The 27410-nt window shown below is 40.0% G+C and overlaps 2 protein-coding genes across 2 annotated transcripts; both read right to left on the bottom strand.

Moving 5' to 3' along the window:
- Positions 1–8648: 8648 nt before the first annotated feature.
- Positions 8649–13020, bottom strand: LOC124136978. The gene is made up of 3 exons (XM_046503059.2): positions 12577–13020; positions 11194–11400; positions 8649–10144 (listed from the first exon to the last, which is right to left on the bottom strand). The coding sequence occupies exons 1-3, from the start codon at positions 12884–12886 to the stop codon at positions 9936–9938; spliced, it is 726 nt and encodes a 241-aa protein (XP_046359015.1). The 5' UTR covers positions 12887–13020; the 3' UTR covers positions 8649–9935.
- A 2060-nt stretch (positions 13021–15080) lies between these two features.
- On the bottom strand, positions 15081–22819 carry LOC124136977. The gene is made up of 3 exons (XM_046503058.2): positions 22458–22819; positions 18532–18738; positions 15081–15792 (listed from the first exon to the last, which is right to left on the bottom strand). Exons 1-3 carry the CDS (start codon positions 22765–22767, stop codon positions 15584–15586), a joined length of 726 nt encoding a protein of 241 aa, XP_046359014.1. The 5' UTR covers positions 22768–22819; the 3' UTR covers positions 15081–15583.
- Positions 22820–27410: the final 4591 nt, after the last annotated feature.

Raw genomic sequence — 27410 nt, 5'->3', positions numbered from 1 at the left:
TGCTATGTGGTAGAAAACACCCGTTATCATGTCATACTGGGATAGGTAAGGATGATTCAGAAGTAAATATCTACTAAAAGCTGTGTCTTTTGTACAATTCCGAGTATTCCGCCTAAGCTTTTGTCAATGAGGTGAAATTGGGTTCAACGTCGCGTCCAAGATTATTACACTCATATAGCGACGTGCATGCACGTGTGTGTATGTGGCTGCTTGTACCATCTTTTAACGTCTTTTGGTATGAGGCGGCCCGAGATCGAACCCCGGACCTTCCGCTTTCCGGGCGGACACTCTACCACTAGACCACGGAGGCGGTCCATGTGTCAATCTATCGCTGTCAAATAGTGATGATACTGTATCGATGTATTCAGAATGGGGACATGATAACTAAACATGACACATGGACATACAGTAATACTACCTTAAAGGTTGTTACATATTATAAGTATTTAGGAGTGCCTCTTCAAGGTTAATGTGGTCTATGGCTAGCAAATAACTAGCTCTACAACCATCTGAAACAATTAGGCCAATTTTCAAATTATTCAAGAACAATTATAAATCATGTACTAAGGCCACGATGTGACTGTAAAAACGCACATATTTTATTATTTGGATCGAAACTTTGGAGACTCAGGTATTAGGAATCCACTGAAGCAAGTTCTCACTTTGTACTTTAAAGAGTTGATAAATGCGTTTTAAATAAGTTCATGCCTTGTGAAACTGGCCCTTGCTTGTACTCTCGTATATTTCTAGTCAGATACGAGGTGTCAAACCTTGTTTGAAGTTCTTCAGGATGGATGGACATAGATACCTGACTCACTAGTATGACACATTACAGCAACTTCATGACAAAGGCAAGAGCATCTGGGTGTCTGCACTACGGAACTTAGTATTCATGTGTGGATATGCTTTTTGTTATATGTTGTAAGTATTTGGTGATGTTGGGGGCGGTCGGGTAGCCTAGTGGTTAAAGCGTTCGCTCGCCACGCCGAAGACCCGGGTTCGATTCCCGACATGGGTACAATGTGTGAAGCCCATTTCTGGTGTCCCCCGCCGTGATATTGCTGGAATATTGCTAAAAAAAGCGGCGTAAAACCATACTCACTCACTCACTCACTCACTCTTCGACATCAATGTGGTCCATGGCTAGCCAAAAACAAGCTCTTCAAGCATCTAGAAAATTGGGTCAATTTACAAATTTTTCAAGAAGAACAATTATAAATCATGTGTTACAGCCTCGACGGTGTTGCACTGTAAGACTGCACATTTTCTATTACATCGATCGGAAATTTGGGGATGAAAGTATTATGATCCACTGAAATAAGTTCCCACTATGTATTTTAATCGATACAGTAAACTACGGTTATAACGAACTCAAAGGGACTACTAATTTTAGTTCGTTATAACCGTAGTTCGTTATAAGCATATGCACAGCATAACTACAGCAAATAGTCGGGACCAAAATGTAAGTTCGTTATATCCGTCAGTTCGTTATAAGCGTGTTCGTTTTAACCGTAGTCTACTGTATTTAGGGTTTGGTAAACGCGCTTCAAATAAAGCCGTTCTTTGCGAAACTGTTCGTTGTACTTTTTATGTTCTTTTTTAGTCAGATACGAGTAATCAAACATTGGTTGACATTATTAAGAATGAATGAAGATAGACACCTGGTTCACTGTAGTGAAATATTATTTGTTGAAACAGGTAAGAAAATCTGAATGTTTGTAGTGAGGAATATGCTATCTATGTGTGGATATTCTTTCATGTGGATTTAACAAGCAATTTCTTGTGAGTGAGTGAGTGAGTGAGTGAGTGAGTGAGTGAGTTGGGTTTAACGCCGCTTTTAACAGTATTCCAGTTATATCACGGCGTGTCAGCTTAATGTGGGAGGAAAGCCCGAAGTGATGCAGGTCTTAGACGTTTACCACTTCGGTGAAACCCACGAGCACGGGTATGGTGCTGACAAACCTAGAAACATAATCGGGGCGAACCGGGATTCGAACCCACAATCATAGGTTTTTGGCGTGCCCAAGGGACGCAACTCTGCACAGCGAATCGCGGCGCCTTAGACGACTGGGCCACCCGTGCCCCCAATTTGTTGTGAAACGTTATTCTTGTATTCAACAAAACAAAGACTTAATGACATGTATAGCCATAATTGGCATCAGCAGGCTACGTCTTCACATTTTCCCTCTAATTTTGATTGTATCAAGTCTCAGCTTCAGCCTGAAAAAGAGCAACTTTATGAATTCAGAATTTTCTGGCATAATGTTCAAGCCAATATAGTCCATAAGCCTAAGGGTATATACAATGTAAATTAGGAGTGTACAAAACGTGGTTGATGAGCATAAAGATGAACAGTTTATGATAAATCTTCTCAATTCAAATAGCTCTGATGTCTATTCCTATTTTCTTCAAACATGTATTTTTTTACAACGTAGACAAAATTTATGGATAACAACTTCTTTAATATTGTAAAGGCGACTTTTCTGTATAGATCCTTATACCGTTGTCAAGTCAGTCTTGCTGGACAACGGTATAAGGATCTATACCGAAACGTCACTTTTTACAGTATTAAAGAAGTTGTTATCCATAAATTGTGTCTACTTTGTCATCCGTCAACTTCTAAGTAATGCCTATCAAACAATTCATGTATTTTATAAGAGGACAATGTTGAATAATTTCACGTGACTAAGTCATATGTACAAGACAAACTGTACTATTTACATTATTCTTTCATCCTGTCTGGGAAAACCATTTGAAAAGTAATTCTACAACGATTGGAAGAGTGGTGTATGATACATTGTCCATCCTTTCCAGGCCCTTTACAATTCGGATTTCGAAAAGAGCATGGGGCTGTAATGTGTAAGTTATTATTTTGCTAGGAAATGACAGCCTATGCAGCCTTCCTGAACAATTATAAGGCCATGGAAAAACTGTATGACCTTGGCATTTAGGGGAAGATGTGGAATCTTCTCTATCAAAGTTGCAGCACTAGTTGTGCATTTGTCACCTACTGTGGTGAAATATCACATACTTTTTCTATTGAGCAGCATGTAGTGCAAGGACGGGTGCTTCCTTCCTGTTGACACACCTACAGGTTTTCAAGTTGCTCTTAACACTGTTACGCAGTATGCATATGACTGGAGATTAGGTTTAACCAAAAGCCATACCGTTAGATTCAGATTGATTTCACAACATAATCCAGCTGCTCACATAAGTCTGTGGGATTAAATAGTTATGATCTTCATATTATTGCATATGTTAAAATATGGCACCGAATTATTCTCTCTACTAGACAATCTTGAAAATTTCTATGCCCTAGTCACACTAGAGGCGGGATGAGCCGGCATGAGAAGGAATGAAGTCGGAATGGAAAAAAAGTTTTCATTCCTGGATGCTCGAAGTGTAATCTAAAACTTCTGACTGTATTCTGAGTGCATTCCAAATATTCGGGCCCATTTCTATGGCCGGCCCGAATGTTTTGCTCAAGCTCAAAACTTTCGAGATGCATTCGAAGTGTATTCCAACAGCATTCCAACAGACTCGAAACGCCAAGCCACTTCAAATCCTGCCCCGAATGCGCCTCGAATGAGCCGCAATGCACCTCGAATGCATCTCGATTGCTGCCGGAATCTATTTCGATGTCAAAAGAATTCAGCTCGGGACATTCGTGTTACATTCGAAGTACATTCTAAGTATTCGAGCTGAATTCTGTTTGAATTCTTGGGCGTTCGAACCATATTCGGCGGCCATTCCAGGAGTGTTCTGACTGCATTCGTACAGTCGTGAATTCGTACAGAATTCGAGGCACCTTCCAACTACACGCCGGGCGTTATTCGGGCAGCAATCGAACCGCACTTTATGAGTATGACTGCATTCTAACAGCATACTAAATATTCCTACTGTGTTCCAACTACATTTGAGCTGCATTCGAGAGCTAATACACTCGGAATGTGCAAGGATCATTCGAAGCGCATTCTAAGTATTCGAACGGCATTCTTACAAAGCTAGGTCAATTTGAACTTCCCTCCCGAATGTGGCACGAATTTTGAAACTCAAAAACTCATGTTAGTCTGAAAAGAAACATATTTATATGTGCATACTTAGCTTTAGTCAGTGTTCATAATATCAAAACTATCACTAGCATATGTGACACAATGATATTAACAGCTGGTAAATATAAACATAAACATGTGATTTCGACCTATACCCGAACAGGAATATTTTCTGGCAAAACTAAATGGAGAAAAAAATGTTTGTAATACAATACCCTTATATGAGAAAGATCGATGGAAACTCAGATTGTCAATGAGAGAGGATCTGGTGAGATACAGGTCAACTCACTCAAACCTTAGATTACATGTATTATAGAAATTAGCTCTAACTTATCCTAATTTTAGATATTTTTAAAATAAAGAAAGCTTCCAGAACCAATACATCTGGAGAATGTTCTAAATGTGACAGACACACCTTTGATTATGACTGACATGTACTTTTACACTGTGAATATTTTATCAATGATCGAAATGAATGCATCTCCACCCTCATGGATAAACTGGATGTTGAAAGTTATGATCAAATTGAACTTCTGGAAGAGAATTTGCTTGTACTATTCTTGGGCTCAGTTCAAATACAATCTGGTTATGAACCAGCGTACTTGGGAAAGCATATGACAAACATACTGTGAATATATCTTAAATTTTTTAAAATGTATTAGACTATCCCCTCTTTGCATCTGTTGTACACAGCTGATGATGAACATATGTTTAGATGTATTGTAAATATTACAACTGTTTATGTAAATAGTAGCACAAAACGCTTGCTCTCAGAAATATCAGAGCTATTGTACATCTTCGGATGTAAATTCTGAAGGGAATAAAGAAATTCATTCATTCATAGTAGATAGGGGTTAGATAACATACTAGATGACATACTAGATAGGTCAGTGAGTGAGTCTTGGTTTACGCCGCTTTTAGCAACATTCCAGCAATATCACGGACGGGGACACCAGAAATGAGCTTCACACATTGGAACCCATGTCGGGAAATCGAACCCGGGTCTTCGGCGTGACGAGCCAACGCTTTGACTACTAGGCTACCCCACCGCACCTACGCGATAGGGCAAGGATGACACAATATATAGGGACAGGGTGACAAATTAAATAGGGGTGGGGTGACTCAGATAGAAGTAATAATGAAATAAGCATATGAATGAAACGGGTGTGACGAAGTAGGAGTAGTCAGTTCCTAAGTAGGCTTATAGAAGAAACGGCTATCACGAAGTAGCCACAAAAAAGAAATGGTTGTCATGAAGTCGGTGTAAAGAAGAAATAGTTAGAATAGAAGTAGGTGTACAGAAGAAACAGGTAGGAAGAAGAACGTGTACAGAAGAAACAGGTAGGATGAAGTAGGTGTACAGAAGAAACAGGTAGGAAGAAGTAGGTGTACAGAAGAAACAGGTAGGAAGAAATAGGTGTAAATAAGAAACAGGTAGGATGAAGTAGGTGTACAGAAGAAACAGGTAGGATGAAGTAGGTGTACAGAAGAAACAGGTAGGATGAAGTAGGTGTAAAGAAGAAACAAGTAGGATGAAGTAGGTGTACAGAAGAAACAGGTAGGATGAAGTAGGTGTACAGAAGAAACAGGTAGGATGAAGTAGGTGTAAAGAAGAAACAGGTAGGATGAAGTAGGTGTACAGAAGAAACAGGTAGGAAGAAGTAGGTGTACAGAAGAAACAGGTAGGAAGAAGAACGTGTACAGAAGAAACAGGTGGGAAGAAGAACGTGTACAGAAGAAACAGGTGGGAAGAAGAACGTGTACAGAAGAAACAGGTAGGAAGAAGTAGGTGTAAAGAAGAAACAAGTAGGATGAAGTATGTGTACAGAAGAAACAAGTAGGATGAAGTAGGTGTACAGAAGAAACAGGTAGGAAGAAGTAGGTGTAAAGAAGAAACAAGTAGGATGAAGTAGGTGTAAAGAAGAAACAGGTAGGAAGAAGTAGGTGTAAAGAAGAAACAGGTAGGAAGAAGTAGGTGTAAAGAAGAAACAGGTAGGAAGAAGTAGGTGTAAAGAAGAAACAGGTAGGAAGAAGTAGGTGTACAGAAGAAACAGGTAGGAAGAAGAACGTGTACAGAAGAAACAGGTAGGAAGAAGTAGGTGTACAGAAGAATTAGGGTGGTAGAAGTAGTAAATCTCTCACGGAGTAGGCATCAAGAAGAAAGGCTATCGTGGAAAAGGCGTCAAGAAGAAAGGCCATCACAGAGTAGGCGTCAAGAATAAACGGCTATCCCGGAGTAGGCGTGAAGAAAAAAGGCTATCACGGAGTAGGCGTCAAGAAGAAACGGCTATCGCGGAGTAGGCGTCAAGAAGAAACGGCTATCGCGGAGTAGGCGTCAAGAAGAAAGGCTATCACGGAGTAGGCGTCAAGAAGAAACGGCTATCGCGGAGTAGGTGTAACGAAGAAACGGCTATCGCGGAGGAGGCGTGAAGAAGAGAGGCTATCACGGAGTAGGCATCAAGAAGAAAGGCTATCACGGAGTAGGCGTGAAGAAAAAAGGCTATCACGGAGTAGGTGTAACGAAGAAACGGCTATCGCGGAGGAGGCGTGAAGAAGAAAGGCTATCACGGAGTAGGCATCAAGAAGAAACGGCTATCACGGAGTAGGCGTCAAGAAGACACGGCTATCGCGGAGTAGGCGTCAAGACGAAACGGCTATCGCGGAGTAGGCGTGAAGAAGAAAGGCTATCACGGAGTAGGCGTCAAGAAGAAACGGCTATCGCGGAGTAGGTGTAACGAAGAAACGGCTATCGCGGAGGAGGCGTGAAGAAGAAAGGCTATCACGGAGTAGGCATCAAGAAGAAAGGCTATCACGGAGTAGGCGTGAAGAAAAAAGGCTATCACGGAGTAGGTGTAACGAAGAAACGGCTATCGCGGAGGAGGCGTGAAGAAGAAAGGCTATCACGGAGTAGGCATCAAGAAGAAACGGCTATCACGGAGTAGGCGTCAAGAAGACACGGCTATCGCGGAGTAGGCGTCAAGAAGAAACGGCTATCGCGGAGTAGGCGTCAAGAAGAAAGGCTTTCACGGAGTAGGTGTAAAGGAGAAACGGCTATCGCGGAGTAGGCGTCACGAAGAAACGGATATCGCGGAGTAGGCGTCAAGAAGAAAGGCTATCACGGAGTAGGCGTGAAGAAGAAACAGTTATGACAAAGTAGGCATAAGAGAGGAAACAGCTATCACGAATTAGCCACAAAGAAGAGACTGCTATCATAAAGTAGTCGTAATGAAGAAACGGGTATGGTGGAGTAGGCATGAAAAAGAAATCCTCGCGCTGGAAGGCCGTAACGTACAACCTAATACATGCGGCGTTATTAGAACCCCTAGTGTCCGTGTGATGACATGTGTAACAACGGGTTTATTCAAGAAACTTGACCGGCCGGCGGGTGTAAATCCGGGATCCCGACTTTCAGGGTTGTGATTAAACCAACTGAACTAACAGCAGGTTGACAGTCAATCTATTGAACGTGCTTAGACCATAGAAGGGAGAGGAGTATCTTCGCGAGATCAGAGAGTTATTTATCCAGCAATTTAACTAAATATCTAAATTAAGAATGGAGTAAAGACATTATCAAATCAGCTAATATGTATTTTCAAGCACATTTTGGGATTGTATATTTATATATATAACTGTTAATGCCGATTTAATAATATGCTGAAGGATAATGTTTGTTTACTGTTTTTGGAATGTGTTGTATCAAACTGTCGGTTAATGTTAGAAATGCTGACACAGACCATTGTTCTCTGTCCAATTTTGGAAATATATGGGAATGCTGACATAGACCATTGTTCTCTGTCCAGTGTTGGAAATATATGGTAATACTGACACAGACCATTGTTCTCTGTCCAGTGTTGAAAATATATGGGAATGCTGACATAGACCATTGTTCTCTGTCCAGTGTTGGAAATATATGTGAATACTGACACAGACCATTGTTCTCTGTCCAGGGTTGGAAATATATGGAAATGCTGACATAGACTACTGTTCTCTGTCCATTGTTGGAAATATATGGGAATGCTGACAGAGACCATTGTTGGAAATATATGGGAATGCTGACATAGACTATTGTTCTCTGTCCACTGTTGGAAATATATGGGAATGCTGACATAGACCATTGTTGGAAATATATGGGAATGCTGACATAGACCCGTGTTTGGTTTTCTGCTCAGTGTATATTGCTAAAGCGGCGTAAAACCATACTCATTCACTCACTCACACAGGTGAACATATGACTTGCCTTTGTATGTGTTTGTAACGGGTGCCACCGGTGGGGCAGGATACGCTCACCTTTTCACGCACACCTGGTATCATTACTATTTGATAGTGATTCATAAAGACATGCTTATGATGTAGTCGGAAGCGTACAATGGACTTAGATTTTATGTGGTTATGTTATGTTTCTTTCTCGTTTATTTAGGTTAATGCAGAAGTGTGGCTGCAAACACATTTCCCATGTAAGAATCGAACGCAGATATTCTTATAGACACTTGAACGCCAATACGACTATACAATCGAGACATGCGTATTTAAGTAAATCCTGTTCGAACGCATTGGTATTTGCTATGTCCCATTGTGGGATCAATAACAATCACAATATTTAATCAAAACAGTTTATTACTTCGGGAAACACATACACTGCATAATGTCATTCAATCATTCACTAGCTCAACAAGAATCACTACGTTTTTTTCAGGCGCTATTGTTCTTACATCCAGTAAAAATGATGAAGAGTCTTAGTATTTATGTACAATTCTTTATCAGCTCATAAGTGTATCGTTCTTATAATGAAGGATGTCCGTACATGTGCACATTTCCTTATCAGCTCATAAATGTATCGTTCTTATAATGAAGGATCTCAGCACATGAGCACATTTTCTTATCAGCTCATACGTGTATCGTTCTTATAATGAAGGATCTCAGCACATGTGCACATTTACTTATCAGCTCATACGTGTATCGTTCTTATAATGAAGGATCTCAGTACATGTGCACATTTCCTTATCAGCTCATAAGTGTATCGTTCTTATAATGAAGGATGTCCGTACATGTGCACATTTCCTTATCAGCTCATAAATGTATCGTTCTTATAATGAAGGATCTCAGCACATGTGCACATTTCTTTATCAGCTCATAAATGCATCGTTCTTATAATGAAGGATCTCAGCACATGTGCACATTTTCTTATCAGCTCATACGTGTATCGTTCTTATAATGAAGGATCTCAGCACATGTGCACATTTACTTATCAGCTCATACGTGTATCGTTCTTATAATGAAGAAGGATCTCAGCACATGTGCACATTTACTTATCAGCTCATACGTGTATCGTTCTTATAATGAAGGATCTCAGCACATGTGCACATTTACTTATCAGCTCATACGTGTATCGTTCTTATAATGAAGGATCTCAGCACATGTACACATTTCCTTATCAGCTCATAAATGCATCGTTCTTATAATGAAGGATCTCAGCACATGTGCACATTTACTTATCAGCTCATACGTGTATCGTTCTTATAATGAAGGATCTCAGCACATGTGCACATTTACTTATCAGCTCATACGTGTATCGTCCTTACAATGTATCTTTTATGTTACCTGAACACAGACATCTGAGACAGGGTGCCCCTGAAACGGTTTTTGATAAACAAAACAAGAAGCTTAATTATTTTTCCATAATGAAATAATTGAAAAATGAATTGTTATATGAGATGAATTTGACATCACCTTCCCCCAAAAGCCGATAAAACATAACAAAACAAATTTACAAACACATATTTAAGAACAACGATAATAGTCCGTGAGATTAGTCGAGGTCACGTGATAAGAATCGATAGGACACCAGAACCCTTGGTCGAAAGACGGTCACGTGACTGGGGGTGCTCAAGACAATGGGCGGTCCTCGCAGTCCACATTGGCTCTCCAGTCGCACTTGCGCTTGTCGGAGGAGAAGGCGCTGTTTGCGGGACACTTGATTCTGGCGACGACGCGGCCGTAGTTGCACTTGAAGAAGCGGGCGCAGTTGGTGGGGTCAATGACGTCACCGTTCGTGGTCCCCTCGCAGGGGGTATCGACGATGGGACTAGCGGTGGCTGAAGATGAGATGTGCTGATGTTATTGTAGGTTCATAACGTTGTAAATAGGCACAATGACAATATGCTACGTTGAACATGTTACAGTCAATGTGTAAATCACTGATGTAATTTACAAAACGCCTAAATATTTAGTCATTTTACAAATGGACCGAAAAATCGATCCATTTACTTTATAATGACAACGAATTCCAAAGACTGAGATGTTGAATTTCATAACCATCTAATAGGATTAAAAGAAATATTATTGTCATTTTGGGCTTATAATCTTTGCCGACCCGTGAAGATCCGGGATAGAATAGGTCTTCAGCAACTCATGCTTGCCGTAAAAGGCGACTATGCTTGTCGTAGGAGGCGACTAACGGGATTGGGTGGCCAGGCTCGCTGACTTTGTTGATGCATGTCATCGATCCCAATTGTGTGGATCGATGCTCATGATATTAATAACTGGATTGTCTGGTCCAGACTCGATTATTTACAGACCGCCGTCATATAGCTGGAATATTGCTGAGCGCGGCGTTAAACAACAAACCAACCAACCAACCAATATAATCCTTGCATGATTGGTATATTGTGATGATAGTAAGCCCTTTTGAACTTCTTGATAATTGTCGTCAATCTGTCCAAAACATTGACATTAAACATTTTGTAAATTGCCAACGTGTATCACATTTTACACATTGACTGTAACATGTACACAACACTAGTGGAGAGTCTACATGTGCTACCCTACATAGACTTCCCAGACCCTACTATTTAATATAGCCGTCCAATTCAATTTATGTCATGAGCGTGAGAAATAATGTGCTATGGTGTATGTACATGTAGACAAAATGAAAACGAAATTCTTCCGGCTCTCGCAACTCTCAGCAATATTTCAGCTTTATGACGGCGGTCTGGAAAAAATCGAGTCTGAACCAGACAATCCAGTGATTGACATCATGAGCATCGATCCACACAATTGGGAAACAATTAAAAGCTTCAACCAAATCAGCGAGTCAGACAGCACTAGCCCGGATCTTCAGGGGGCTGCATGTTTGTGTACTTACTAACAACGACGTGTTCTGGGATGAGTCTCGTACGACACTCAGCAGCCACGAGGAAACTCAAATCGCACGTGTTGTTCTTGGTGGAGAAGAGCGTGTTCTCTGGACACTGCATCGTGGCCACCACTGTCCGGTTGGTGCAGGCCAGGAACTGGGCACAGTTGTCGGGGTCAGGGTTCATTCCACTGGGGAGGACGCACCGCTCGTCATCTGGGGAAGAGATAGATCACTGCATCATGACAAGAACACATCATAGAACACATCATAGAACACAGTCACAAATCACTTCATAGAACACGTCATAAAACACATAAAACGCAGTCACAAATCATTTCGTCATAGATCACGTCATAAAACACTCCATAACACACGTCATTAAACACATCATAGGACACAGTCACAAACCACTTCATAGAACACATGGTCACAGATCACTTCATAGAACACATCACAGATCACGTCAAAGGTTGTGCGCTAGAAACAGAACCTACCATTTGAAAGGGTTAGTAAACAGTGCAGTACTAAGATACGACCTAACCTGCTTCCTGGAATGTGCATGTCAATGATTATTGTTGTTTTTCTTGATATCTGCCAGATTCGTTCAGCGACCAAAGTTGTTTTGGTTTTATTTACTATTAGGAGTTATGTGTGTAAACGGATGGGTTTTTCAAAATGTTTTGTTATCCCTTGTTTTGAACATTAAGTTGCCGGCATGTTTAGCGTCTTTGAGTATCTCGGGAGAACACCTAATAACGATTCCAGCAAGAAATGATTCAACATATCTTCCCACGATTATTAAATCGCATGATTATTTTGTTTCCCAAACGCCTGTTTATAAGTATGCAAAACGAATCGTAACGAGTATTACATTTTGTTGCATATTTTATTACTGGAATTCTTATTCTGATACTTTAATAACAGTCTTAACCTATGTTGAACTCATTCCAAACCTAGAACAACAATAAAATGTAGCAGCAAAACTTATGTCCATGTATACAACTGGGAAAAAAGTTAAGGACCATCCGATTCTTTCATATTACTATATAGTCAATCTGTTGTGGCATGGCCGATTCACTGTAGTAATATGAAGGAATCGGTGATCCTTAACTTATTTTTATTAGTGTATGTTGTATGTATGTTTGCGATATTAACGGCAGTGATATCCTTGTACCTTGGACTAACTAATACAAAATGGGTGTAAAATATTTATCAAATTGTAAATATTTTTTTATGACACAATGCTAACCATGTGAATAGACACGTTATGACCTTATTAACCCGACAACACCGGTCACACAACTGTCCTAGATTTTGTTTCATATCATCCATGTTAAAACATGTTTTAATAATTCATGGTTAAATACATGGAACTACTGGTGTACTCACTGATAGCGGGGGTGGTCATCACTTGATTACAGTCGTCCCACTGGGACATTGGCTCCACGCATGCATGGCCGATATTGGACCACACTCGACTGTCGTTGCAGTTTATAGTCCAGTATTTCTTGCCTTGTACACAGAAATGAACTTTACTGCAATCCTGGTTGTCTCTAGTCCATTCCGTCGACCAAGGATCCTGGCATCCGGGGTCTGCTCCGAAATTATCGTCACTAAAATCGATGGAATCGACTGCATTCAAAAACAAAATGGCGGCAAGTCCAAACACGAATATGATAATATGCACCTTCGAGCCCATTGCGTTGAGTTGAGAGAAGTATGAGCAGTGGAATCCAACGAGGTATATGAGGGGACAGGCCTTTATAGATTTTCTAACGTGTCACTTTTTTACAGGTTGACTCCAAAGACGTACGTCGGGAACTGATTTGTCATGTTTGCTGGGTAGGTGAATCCACAAGGAGGGGTCTCTGGGGAGCTCCCGATATGGGCCTGTATTTAACCCTATGTCCTAAACAGACCTTATCCTCACAAACCAACGATCGCAGACGACTGTTTACACCAACTTTCTTTGTAATTTGTCGTGAAACCGGAAGCCAAATTGTCCATGTAAATACGATTCTTTGTTTTACGACAAGGTTTGTCGTCTGGGACATGTCAGGACAAGCGATGATACAGAGTTGTTGCCCCTTAAACGTGCTCCTCCAGGCGAAACACCGTGATCCGTGGTCAAGGTTGACGGTTGCATTGCCTCCAGCACGAGGTTGGTCCTAATCGTGTAAAGTGCAATCATCCTCTCAACAGTTGTCCGAACAATAATAATCTTATTTGATGTACAAGCACTTGGCAGCATAGACACGAAATGAATTGAAGAAAGGTGAACATAGGAAGAAGGTCGTGTCGGCCAAGGTCTCATTTTTGTAACGGTCAAGGTCATTCGCATGACTCTGCCATGGAAATAATTCATTTATCGATCAATGACGTGTTTAATGCGTGGATCAGCAAGAAGTGCCACGTGAAAAACTAAATGTAAGTGAAGTTAATCGCTATCTCACATCTACCTGTCACATTTTAGCTAAAGATTCTATTGAATTAAGGGGCACACTTTCCGTATATGTCAAAGGTATTGCCATTATTTGCTAAATAGCGATCGAACCCTAACATTGGTTCATTGTAAGTCTGAGATAGAGGAATCTAAAGAACGACCTTGAAACTTGACGCACAGTGGGTGTTGACGATGAAGTCACTAACAAAGAGAGTGAGTGAGTTGTGTGACGCCGCATGTAAGGTGCTGACAAAGAACATGTTCAGTATATATGTATACTGATATATATATATATTGATTGATTGATTGCGACCAGTTTGGGTATTTAGAAGAGTGGTATGAAAGTGTATTAAGGTGACAATATACCCTGGAAGTTTGTTTGCACTCAGCAGTATTCCAGCTATATGACGTCGGACTGTAAATAATCGAGTCTGGACCAGACAATCCAGTGATTGATATCATGAGCATTGATCTACGCAATTGGGAAACCATGGCATGTATCAACCAAGACCACCCGATCCCGTCAGTCTCCTCTTACGACAACCTTGGGTTGCTGAAGACCTATTCTAACCCGGATCTTCACGGGTCAGACCCTTGAGTGTGGAAATAGACCTCTGTAGACTTAAGAGAGTGGTAACAGACCCTTGTAGACCCATGAGAGTGGTAATAGACCCTTGTAGACCCATGAGAGTGGTAATAGACCCTTGTAGACCCATGAGAGTGGTAATAGACCCTTGTAGACCCATGAGAGTGGCAATAGACCCTTGCAGACCCATGAGAGTGGTAATAGACCCTTGTAGACCCATGAGAGTGGTAATAGACTCTTGTAGACCCAAGAGAGTGGCAATAGACTCTTGTAGACCCATGAGAGTGGTAATAGACCCTTGTAGAACCAAAAGAGTGGCAATATACCCTTGTAGACCCAAGAGAGTGGCAATAGACCCTTGCAGACCCATGAGAGTGGTAATAGACCCTTGCAGACTCAAGAGAGTGGCAATATACCCTTGTAGACCCATGAGAGTGGTAATAGACCCTTGCAGACCCAAGAGAGTGGCAATATACCCTTGTAGACCCATGAGAGTGGTAACAGACCCTTGTAGACCCAAAAGAGTGGCAATAGACCCTTGTAGACCCAAGAGAGCGGCAAAAGACCCTTGTAGACCCAAGAGAGTGGCAATAGACCCTTGCAGACCCAAGAGAGTGGTAATAGACCCTTGTAGACCCAAAAGAGTGGCAATAGACCCTTGTAGACCCAAGAGAGCGGCAAAAGACTCTTGTAGACCCAAGAGAGTGGCAATAGACCCTTGCAGACCCAAGAGAGTGGCAATATACCCTTGTAGACTTAAGAGAGTGGTAACAGACCCTTGTAGACCCATGAGAGTGGTAATAGACCCTTGTAGACCCAAGAGAGCGGCAAAAGACCGAAAATAAGACAATAACAGTCACAATATTTAATGAAAACAATTTATTTCTCCACAAAACACATACACTGCATGACGTCATTCATTCGATCACTAACTTATTCTAATATCCATTAAGCATTCTGAAGAATGTTACTATTTATGCATATCCTCTTATCAGTTCATATATGTCAATCGCCATATTTCAATATGCCTATAGACTGAACACAATTTTCTGAGACAGTGTTTTATTAAGAACAGTTATAAAAAAATCATGTCGATCCGAGCTTCTTTGAACAAAAATGAAATAAATTAAAGATGAGGTGTGTATTAAACTATCATTCTGAAATCAAAATAGCCCTCGTTCAGATGTCATCACAAGTAGACAAATTGGTTCGACAATTGATAAAACCAAACAAACGTATCTTTAAAAACAAAAATGATATTCAATGAAATAAGAAGTTGGGGTGATGTTGCCATTGATTAGTGTATTCTCATATGACACGAGGAAGCAAAACCATTGGTCGATAGACGGACACGTGATCAGAGGAGTTCAAGAGAGTGGACGATCCTGGCAGTCGACGTTTGCTCTCCAGTCGCACTTGACCTTCTCGGATGAGAAGGCACTGTTTGCGGGACACTTGATTCTGGCGACGACGCGACCGTAGTTGCACTTGTAGAAGCGGGCACAATGGGTGGGGTCATGGACGTCACCGTTCTTGGTCCCCTCGCAAGGTTTGTCGATGATTGGACTGGCAGTGGCTGAAGTCGAGATGTGATAATGTTAATAGACATGCAATATGAAGTGAGCATGATGACTACAATGGTTAAATCTTTGACAGGCATTTTAATGATAGAATAGGATCATATTACTCTTTTGATACTAATATCATTTCCCCTGAGGACTAGGCAAGACGTAACCTTGAATAATCGTATAAAAACAATAATGAAGTATTTTGAAAGCTTCATGGCCTCATATTCCTAATTTAGCAGGACGTATAGGCATATAGCAATATTCATCCCCTCGCTCAATAACATTGGTAAATATCATGCTTACAAGTCGATTTCAAACTAATTCCCCTGTGAAGTGTGTGAAATTATCCTTTGAAATGTAGAACGTAACAGTATCAAATATTCCGTTCTGTCTCTCATACATCTCTCACAAGTTCTCTCCGCGCACACCTGTGTCTCTCCTTTAGTCCACACACCAGCTGAAGTCTACCCACGTAGCACGTCTATCAGGGGCACGTGTCACTAAAGGTCGCTATGGCTTATTGCTATCAAATACATCACTTGGCTTCGAAAAAAAGCCACACATCAACTTGTCGTTGGCCTGTTAATACAGTTAATATTTGAGGTTGACCTGAACCACAAAACACCATTGAGAGTGGACTTGACACAAGGGGACAGCCTGACCTTATGCTCTATTGGACAGACAAACATTATGAAACGGCTTGATCACGGGATGATATTGAGACAGAACTATTTGTGGTGTTTGACAGAATTGTGAGGATCACAAAACCTAATTTACTCGGACACTGGCTAAAGTTGCAAATGTCAGGGACGGTAAACAGCGGACGACTGTGCAAATATAGCAGCTTGAATTGGACTACGATATTTGTATGCATTAAGATTAAGTTAAGAACGAATTAAAAGGTTGATTTCAAACTAAGACTCGAATGCTACATATTTAACTAAAATTCTGAATCAATTGAGTTATATTTTGTTTTACTCTTGCACTTAATACTAGATCGGTGCCTTGCAAGGGGTTGACGTTACAGAAAGAGAGATTGTTTGTTGTGCATATATGTGATCTGAATTATAAAAGACTGTATACATAGTTTGCCATGGTTGACATCTATAAAACTTAATTACACCTTCAAGAAACATACACAAGACAGCAATATGTCCACGTCTGGTGGTATGACACCTAGCATTGACATACATGTTTCCGTTTAATACCTAGTAGAGGCCTTCAAGAAACATACACAGGACAGCAATATGTCCATGTCTGGTGGTATGACACCTAGCATTGACATACATGTTTCCGTTTAATACCTATTAGAGGCCTTCAAGAAACATACACAGGACAGCAATACGTCCATGTCTGGTGGTATGACACCTAGCATTGACATACATGTTTCCGTGTAATACCTAGTAGAGGCCTTCAAGAAACATACACAGGACAGCAATACGTCCATGTCTGGTGGTATGACACCTAGCATTGACATACATGTTTCCGTGTAATACCTTGTAGAGGCCTTCAAGAAACATACACAGGACAGCAATACGTCCATGTCTGGTGGTATGACACCTAGCATTGACATACATGTTTCCGTGTAATACCTAGTAGAGGCCTTCAAGAAACATACACAGGACAGCAGTACGTCCATGTCTGGTGGTATGACACCTAGCATTGACATACATGTTTCCGTGTAATACCTAGTAGAGACCGTCAAGAAACATACACAGGACAGCAATACGTCCATGTCTGGTGGTATGACACCTAGCATTGACATACATGTTTCAGTGTAATACCTAGTAGAGACCTTCAAGAAACATACACAGGACAGCAATACGTCCATGTCTGGTGGTATGACACCTAGCATTGACATACATGTTTCCGTGTAATGCCTAGTAGATACCTTCAAGAAACATGCACAGGACAGCAATACGTCCATGTCTGGTGGTATGACACCTAGCATTGACATACATGTTTCCGTGTAATACCTTGTAGAGGCCTTCAAGAAACATACACAGGACAGCAATACGTCCATGTCTGGTGGTATGACACCTAGCATTGACATACATGTTTCCGTGTAATACCTAGTAGATACCTTCAAGATACATACACAAGACAGCAATACGTCCATGTCTGGTGATATGATAACTAGCATTGACATACATGTTTCCGTGTAATACCTAGTAGATACCTTCAAGCTTTTGTCGGATTTCTCGTGGAATGAAATCTAAGCTTAAATTATGAAACTACAGTTTGCACACAAACAACATCTCTATGTGATTTCTAGGGTATAGTTGTTAACTTTTTTCACAACAACGATTATTATTTGATTCGTGTATAAATTAACTCCATTGCCTCCAAAGAGTGAATCGTTCTTATACACTTCCTTTTTATTTAATTTTTAAAAGAATCCAAGGATCGGATTTGAAATTCTAGATTTAAGATAGCTCCTTCTCCTGCGTTCATAATCACCTAACTCAACTAATGTATCAGAAGAAAACATAAAGTAAATAAAAGGAGGACTTGGGAGATTGCTGAACAAATGATCAATCTCTAGTTGCAACGTAAAATGAAATCACAAAACGCAAGGAAGCTTTGTGTTGTTTAAATGACTTGAGACAAACTTCTTTATGCTGCACATGTGTGTGTGTGTGTGTGTGTGTGTGTGTGTGTGTGTGTGTGTGTGTGTGTGTGTGTGTGTGTGTGTGTGTGTGTGTGTGTGTGTGTGTGCACGTGCACGTGCATGTGTGTGTACTTACTAACAACAACGTGGTCGGGAATGAGTCTCGTACGACACTCGTCAGCCACTAGGAAACTGAGTTCGCACGTGTTGTTCTTGGTGGAGAAGAGCGTGTTCTCTGGACACTGCATCGTGGCCACCACTGTCCGGTTGGTGCAGGCCAGGAACTGGGCACAGTTGTCGGGGTCAGGGTTCATTCCACTGGGGAGGACGCAACGCTCGTCATCTGGGGAGGAGATAGATCACTGCATCATGACAAGAACACATCATAGAACACATCATAGAACACGCAATAAAACACGTCACAAAACACATCACAAAATAGTCATAGATCACTTTATATAACACCTTATTGAACATGTCATAGGTTACGCCATACAATACATCATAGAACATGTCATATAACACATCATAGAACATGTCATAGATCACGTCATAAAACACATCATAGAACACATGATAAAACATCATAGGATACGTCATAAAACAGTCATAAAACACACCACAGAACACGACATAAAACACACAGAACACGTAATAGGTCACGTCATAAAACACATAATAGAACACATAATAAAACACATCATTGGACACGTCATAGGACACGTCATAAAACAGTCATAAAACACGTCATAGGTCACGTCATAAAACACACAGAACACGTCACAGGTCACGTCATAAAACACATAATAGAACACATAATAAAACACATAATAAAACACATCATTGGACACGTCATAGGACACGTCATAAAACAGCCATAAAACACGTCATAGGTCACGTCATAAAACACACAGAACACGTCATAAAACACATAACAAAACACATCATAGGACACGTCATAAAATAGTCATCAAACACGTCATAGAACACAGTCACAGATCACTCCATAGAACACGTTACAGAACTCGTCATAGATTACACCCACAGGTCACTACATCGGCTGTGCGCTAGAATCCGTGTGCACCATGTCGAAGGGTTGGTAAACCGTACATTACTGAGATAAAACCTCACTTTACTTGATTCCGGGAATATTGCTGTAAGTTGAATTTAGCTGCTTTTTGTTACTATATGACAGAGGCGAAATTATAACTAAGTGACGAGTGCTCAACTATTCAGTGTTCAGTGTTTATCGGTTCGCTTGATATTTTAAAGTGAGCGAGGCAACTACAAGCGTCAGAAGATCAAACAACTGAGGCTATGAAGAACGAGAGTTGTTTGTGATTTATCTAATATGAATGTTAAATTTGTATTAAAATACAAATAGAGAATCGTTTAATAGATCCCAGGGCCAACATATGAACACTAACAGCTGTTTGCATACGCGTTACCTATTTGTAGTTTAAGCCAAGTTTGCAGAACAACTGTAAGAACACTAAATGTCGAAGTGAGCCGTTCACGTCGCTGCGTCGCAATGATTTATACCTCTCTCTTCTGAACATGTGAAACGGAGCAAATTCGTGTTGGCTTCAACATAATGTCAGCGATGGCTTCAAACGAAGGGCAAGATCACAAAAAATCTTTAATTAAAACGCTAATTCAAATTAACTACCGACAATGTCCTGTCTAGTGATTCTATGCAAATCAAAATGTTAAATTTTATCCTTAATGACTAAGTCTTTAATGCAGAAAGACCAGGTGTCTATCGTACACATATGTGTGGATAGTACATGTACAGACATACTGAAAGACCACGTGTCTATCGTACACATATGTGTGGATAGTACATGTACAGACATACTGAAAGACCACGTGTCTATCGTACACATATGTGTGGATAGTACATGTACAAACATACTGAAGGACCACGTGTCTATCGTACACATATGTGTCGATAGTACATGTACAAACATACTGAAGGACCACGTGTCTATCGTACACATATGTGTGGATAGTACATGTACAGAAATACTGAAAGACCAGGTGTCTATCGTACACATATGTGTGGATAGTACATGTACAGAAATACTGAAAGACCACGTGTCTATCGTACACATATGTGTGGATAGTACATGTACAGAAATAATGTTCAGTTGTTTATGTCACATGTCTTATGATTTCTCAAAGTGACAAATAAAGCTGTTAATGACATTAATACATTGATATTTACAGATGACATTAATTCATTAAACTTACAAATATTTAGAATTGGTATAATAATGGAGCTAAATATGTACAACGTACAATGTTTCAATTAAAACACATGTGATGGGCATCTAAATCTGGAAAATGCAATTCTATGTTTATACAAGATTGGTTTCAAAAGACTTTCTTCTGTAAACATAACAAAACAATGACATGTTGGACATGCTAATGAAGTGTATGTTTATATCAAATATCTTTGAGTGTTTGAGTATATGTATTGACAAATATTCTGGACGATTAACATTTTTCATCAAAACAAATAGATCGCCGTTGAGTATCACGCTAGCTCACCAACTGTTTGCACAACGCGGTAGTAATAGTAGCTATTATGTATAAAAGATCAATTGTAATAATTATTTGATATTAGAGTTCAAATATTTTTGGAGACCACAGTTCTATATCAGTCAATGTAGATTCCATTCAAGCAATCTCTTTAGAATGAATGAATATTGTTTTATGCCGCATCAGCAATTTTTACAGCTATTCACGGCGATCAATCTCTTTAGAACGTGGACATTAAGCACTGTAATGAATATGTCGGGGGATGCAGGATACCGATTCCAGTGTTAGATATTGCACTTTCTCGCGTACTATTGTATGTTAAAGTGGGAATAACTGACAAACTAGGAGGAATATCATGACGAGATCGTGAATTAATATATTTTGGAAATATTATCAGTAATACGGAATTGCGAGCAAATTATGCAATATAAAGAAACTGTGAGAAAAGAGTAAGTTTCCGCATCATATTTAGAGACATCAGCTCAATCCGCTATTGTAATAATGACGTCCCGTGATGTCAAGAACAATGGATGACGTCATATTAATGTTATTTACAATCAACTGATATGACGTCACATCGTAATGGCTTTTTCCAAAACAAATGAACACAGGAGTGGATTAGCCAATCAACTTCGAGCAAAATTCATATTTTTCCTTGTCCTTGATACATGTGGGGCACATATCCTGGGCCCCGTGCCAAATGTGATCTTAGCTACGATTGTCGTAAGTTTATGTTAAAGTATAGGAGGTACCATAGTCTCAAAGCTAAGATCGCTTGGTGGAACGGAGCCACAATGCGATCGTCGGGCTACGATTGTCGTAAGCCTATGTTAAAGTATGGGAGTTATGATCATCTTAGCGGTAAGATCGCTTTGTGGAACGGTGCCCAGAACTCTGTGGTCGATCACACCCGAATGAAGAAGTGCCATTAGTACAATCATAAATTCACTAGGTGGGAAATAATCTGTAAGTCCCAGTGACCTTTTGTATTATCATCCAACGTGAATTTTGATTGAGAACTTTGTAAATCAAATTTATCTAAAAATCTCAAATGTGTGATATTTGGGGTAATATGACGCATTGCAATGGCTAAATGTTCCATAGAATGTAACATAAAAAGTCTTGACGAGCTTCCCAGTGTAATACTGGTGCCTGTAGTTTTGCATAGTGAAAATTTATTGCCATTGTCTTTATTTCAAGGGGCGATCGGGTAGCCTAGTGGTTAAAGTGTTCGCTCGTCACGCCGAAGACCCGGGTTCGATTCCCGACATGGGTACAATGTGCGAAGCCCATTTCTGGTGTCCCCCGTCGTGATATTGCTGGAATATTTCTAAAAGCGGCGTAAAACCATACTCAATCACTTTATTTCAGTAAAAAGGGGAGATGAATCCGTTTAGTGAGACCTCCTTTTTGACCGATGTCACATAAATATCTTTGACGTCATGGCACTTGATGACGTCATATTTCTTATAATGCTGAAATATATGACAGTGCAAACCAAACTTCTGGTGTACTCACTGATAGCGGGGGTGGTCATCACTTGATTACAGTCGTCCCACTGGGACATTGGCTCCACGCATGCATGGCCGATATTGGACCACACTCGACTGTCGTTGCAGTTTATACTCCAGTATTTCTTGCCCTGTACACAGAAATGAACTTTACTGCAGTCTTGGTTATCTCTGGTCCACTCCGTTGTCCATGGGTCTTTACATCCGGGGTCTGCTCCGAAATTGTCGTCGAGAAAATCGATGGAATCGACCGCATTCAAAAACAAAATGGCGGCAAGTCCAAACACGAATATGACGATGTGGACCTTTGAGCCCATTGCGTTGAGTTGAGAGACGTTTTGAGAACGAAAGCGACTGAGGAATATAAGGGAACAGGCATTTATAGATTTTTCGACGTGTCACTTTTTTACAGGATCACGTACTTTTAGAACTGACTTATGTCATGTAGGTGAGTCCACCTAAGGGGGTCGCTTGGGAACCTCCCCACATTGACCTGTATTTAACCCATAGTCCTACACAGACCCTAGAAATCACAAACCGGCGATCGCAGACGATTGTTTACACCAAATGTCTTTGAAATGGTTCGTGAAACCGGAAGTCAGCTTTTCCATGTAAATACGTTTCTTTGTTTTACGACAAGAAGGTTTGTCGTCTGAGACATGTCAGGACAAGCGATGGTGTGGAATCTTGGTTTACTTGTCCCTTAAACGTGCTCCTTAAGGTGCAATACGGTTACCTGTGGCCACAGTGGGTGTTGATGTTGCCACGAGGCAGGTCATGTTCTGAAATTGTTCAGTCAAACCCCAAATATATAAAATATATGTATATAAAATATATTCCATTATTAGGGGTTGATACCAAAGCTATGGAATCATAGAACCCTGAGATCATTGATAAAATACATTACTATTCATCAACATTTCTTCAGATAACGATTTTTGCCTTCCTCGTTTTTATATGAATAGAAATAAGGCGATTTTACAGTAGGATTGACCGTACATTACCACATGGTTTGGGCATAAGGTAAAAAAATTGACTTTTAATTCAGTTCAATTTAACTGTTTTAAAAATGATATTTTATCACAACAAACGATGAAGATCCAAGACTGCAGAGAAAGACATCCCACCATTGAGTGGTGTATTAGTGTCAGTTGGGTCAGGCTAGCATAAGATCCGAGTCCTGATGTCTTCAGATAACTCACACATCAATGGTGAGGTGCGAATACACAAGGACAAGCTGAACTGGATCTGAAATCAGTTAGTGGCGACGTCAATACGTATAAAACAGTTCATCTCAAAACTAATCATTTAAACACATCGTCCTCATTCCGCATTGTCAGGTGGACATAAACTACAGATGTAAGTGTACGTCACTTCAACAAGTGGGAATCTGTTAAGTTCCAAGTTGAACCGACTGTTACATAGGCTGGGGCGAAAGGGAGATCGCATCAAATCCTTTAATCAGGTGAGCTACACTTCTGTAAACAGACTAATCATGCCTGCCATCTGACTTATGCTGACGGCTTTGGAGACGACGCCCGCATGCGACGTAACGTTGGCCCGAGTCTCAGCAATAATTCATTTACATCTCCAAATTACAGACAAATATTTGAAACGACTCTTTTCAGATCGTTCGCAACATTTTGGTCCGCATTCCGTTTGTGAAAGAATAAGAAGATTTGTTTATTTGCCCCTACACAATCCTTTATTTGTTGTCCTTCTAAAACTAAAACAGGTGTAGCTTTAAGTAAACACTATAGCTTGGTGTACATGAGCCTGGTGTTTGTTTGTGACAAAGGATATATGCGGTTTAGGCTAATTCAATAGTTAAACTGAAATAACGCTATGTTCGCTAATACCACTACACGCTACTTCAGTAACAACCGTTCACATGACGACGTCAAGTGACGGCCTGGTAAATATCACATATATTGCTTACCTCACAACCAATACACATATATTTGAGAAAACAATGTCTTGCACAAAAGGTTGGAAATACATCCACGATATTAGCCCATGTCAAGGTGACACTATGGCAAATAGTTGTTGGTTAGCCAATCAAATGACATGAATCCCTAACAATTTATTTATTTGGATTGAAACGTATTGATTTACAACAAATACTTTATTATGTGCGATGTGTTGTAACACCTTTAATACTACGCAACAGCACATTTCGAGGTTCTCACCCAAGCGACATTACTAATGGCTACACTATCGCCGGCCTACCCTCACGTGATCTCATGTACTCGACACTGTGCAGTGATGGACAATGACTGCTCCCCGAGCAATGATTGTAAAGGGAAATGACTGCTCCCCTGCGTAATGCGTACAGTATCACTTACTATCTACACGGTCCAAAACTCCCCTTAAACAAAGTATTGAGACAGGGTGCGGTGTGTTATGTTGCATGTAAACAGTCTAGTTTTACTATTAGAGCTTTCGTGTGGAACCAGTGGTCAAGATTGACGAGATGCTCGAGGCTAATTGCTTTTGGTAGATTTGGAGGAATAGTGCAGAGTAGCAACGAATAGCACTTAATAAAACAAGAATATAGTTTTATTTCAATTTTAAAAAATCATACATTTCTGGAAGTCTTAAACGTTTCCGAATGTGCGTGAATGAGTCTGGTTTTACGCCGCTTTTAGCAATATGCAAGCAACAGCACTGGGAAGGACACCAGTATTTCCTTTCAAGCCTGACTTTTCTACAACATATACGATTAAATCAAAATGAAAGTATTTATTAAATAAGAAAGAATTTGCATTCGACCAAAATTAAACTTACAGCCACAAAAGCGAAATCATTTCGGGGAGAGATCAAAGTAATTTTCAAGTTTTAGCATGGTCATGTGGTCTGAGATGGCTACACACACATTAATACATAGGCAAGAAGCGGCCCAGAAACGGCGTGACAGTGAATAAAGACGTTGTTATCCATACTAAGGGTAATGTATTTAATACATAGGAAATCAATACGACCTCAGTCCTCATGGAAATTATAAACCGAATACATATTTATACATTTTCCGCTTCGAAGTATTAATAAGTACACATTTGAGGAAGATTCTCGGAAGACGTCATGTTTGTGAATCTGTTAGACGCTAATCTGAAACCAAACATGGCTGTCTGCAAATGTCTCCCTGTTTTTTCTTCCACAAAATACGTGATGTGTACGGAGATTACCGGAGATTTACGACGATTAGCGAACTTTCAGGTGTCGGGAGGCGATTTTGCACATTCGACCATCTTACTTTTGTTAATGTGTCGTTTACAATTAAAATGTAAATCGGCTAAGTATGCCCAATACCACCTGCACTTAATAAACAATTAGTGCAGCTGCTGCGGAAGGGCTTGTCGGCTGTTGATGCGTGAGAAACACCGACATGCGCAGTAACCAGTCATGGGCGTTTAAGTATATAAACGAGTTGGGTACCACATGAGAGTAACATAATACCGCGCATACTGATTACCATACACGTTTAAAACAATATGTATTACTAATATTTACCATGTATGAAAATTTAAACATATAATTAAGACATGATGCTAACACGTTTGTTATCACTCAAAAACCGCACATACATCAAAATCAGAGGTTTATCTCCCAAATGTCATGCTTGATCTTTACATATACTGAAACACTTTGAAAGCGCATATTCGAATTTTTGTAACATTTGGCAAAATGGCTACCAAAATTAAATTAAGAGCTCTGGGTATTCTCTCAAACCCCGCACTCAAGCTGTGGGGCAAAAGAAAGTATACCGAGTCTATTTTTAATGTAAATGAAAATTGAAAGAACTGTTGTTAAAATTGATCAGGTCTATTGAACCTTCACTCATACCTGCAACAGAAATATTTGTAAAAAATCAAACTGTAGCTGAATATTTTGGTGAAAAAACAAATTGTTTCAATGATGACTTGAAGAGAAATGAATTGACAACTACACGACCCCTACCATGTTTGAAATGTAAATTTGTTAAAAAAAAGGAACTTTATTAATTTTTAAAGATAAGATGTCTAAGATACTCTACCCATCAGCAGTGGTGCCTCATGCGATTTTTTTTCTTTTTTAGATTTTGAAAGATTTAAATGAAAACCATATTTTTCAAAATAAAACTATGAAGAAGTATTCAAAGGCAGTACAGTATATATTGGATAGTGTCGCTAACTTAAGATATTTTAAATTGAAATTCAAATGATAGAACCAATTGGGAGGTTTCCTTTGCCCGTCAGTGAACATCAAAATCACAGGTTTATCTCCCAAATGGCCTGTTTTGATCTTTAAAGTTCATTCAAGAAGTATTAAAAACATTGCTTTTGTTAAAAAGTCAGTCATGTTTGATTTTAATCGGGGAGGTATTTACATGATGGGGTAAGTGTTCTACACGGCATGAATCAAAGCGTCTGGCGAGACAGGGTTTGTCGCCGGAAGCAGTTAACAAGCGCTCTCATGCATTTCAATTAAGTACTTTTCAAGTTTATTTTTTACAGGTATTACGACTGCAGACGCTAAGCGTGGGAAGGGAATAATTAGTTCAAAATTTGACAAATATCACTGACGGATCCAGTGGGATCCACTTTTTCAGACACCTTACATGTTAACTGCGCCGTTGCCCAAGTGAGTTCGTGACTTGGGGATTATGTGCACACACACACCCCAACACTTCCCCACACCTACAAAATTCTGGTTCTGCCTGAGTATATGATGTTTGCTACATGCATGTAACTAATACGAAAGGAGAATGGAATGACGATTATATGTAAACATAGAAACGCTACTTGAACTCCATGGCAGAGAGTTTTAATCGAATAACAATGTTTATGGCGGAATCAGAAGAGACATACTCAACCTTTACGGGTGGGCATGTGGCTTCACATTGATACCATGAATAAATGCTTAATCAAGACATATTTGAGTTTGACGTTGTTCATATTCAGACAATTACTCTAGGACTACT

The sequence above is a fragment of the Haliotis rufescens genome, unplaced genomic scaffold (assembly GCF_023055435.1).
Source record: "Haliotis rufescens isolate VD_foot unplaced genomic scaffold, xgHalRufe1.0.p SCAF_1, whole genome shotgun sequence".
NCBI lineage: Eukaryota > Metazoa > Mollusca > Gastropoda > Lepetellida > Haliotidae > Haliotis > Haliotis rufescens.
Note: the sequence above shows the minus strand (reverse complement) of the source record. Positions and strands in the feature narration are given on the sequence as shown.

Coding starts and splice junctions, on each gene's coding strand:
- LOC124136978 (XM_046503059.2), bottom strand. CDS start 12,886: ATGGGCTCGAAGGTGCATATTATCATATTCGTGTTTGGACTTGCCGCC. Junction 11,401..12,576: donor GATGACCACCCCCGCTATCA/GTGAGTACACCA, acceptor TCTCTTCCCCAG/ATGACGAGCGGTGCGTCCTC. Junction 10,145..11,193: donor CCCAGAACACGTCGTTGTTA/GTAAGTACACAA, acceptor TCTCATCTTCAG/CCACCGCTAGTCCCATCGTC.
- LOC124136977 (XM_046503058.2), bottom strand. CDS start 22,767: ATGGGCTCAAAGGTCCACATCGTCATATTCGTGTTTGGACTTGCCGCC. Junction 18,739..22,457: donor GATGACCACCCCCGCTATCA/GTGAGTACACCA, acceptor TCTCCTCCCCAG/ATGACGAGCGTTGCGTCCTC. Junction 15,793..18,531: donor TCCCGACCACGTTGTTGTTA/GTAAGTACACAC, acceptor TCTCGACTTCAG/CCACTGCCAGTCCAATCATC.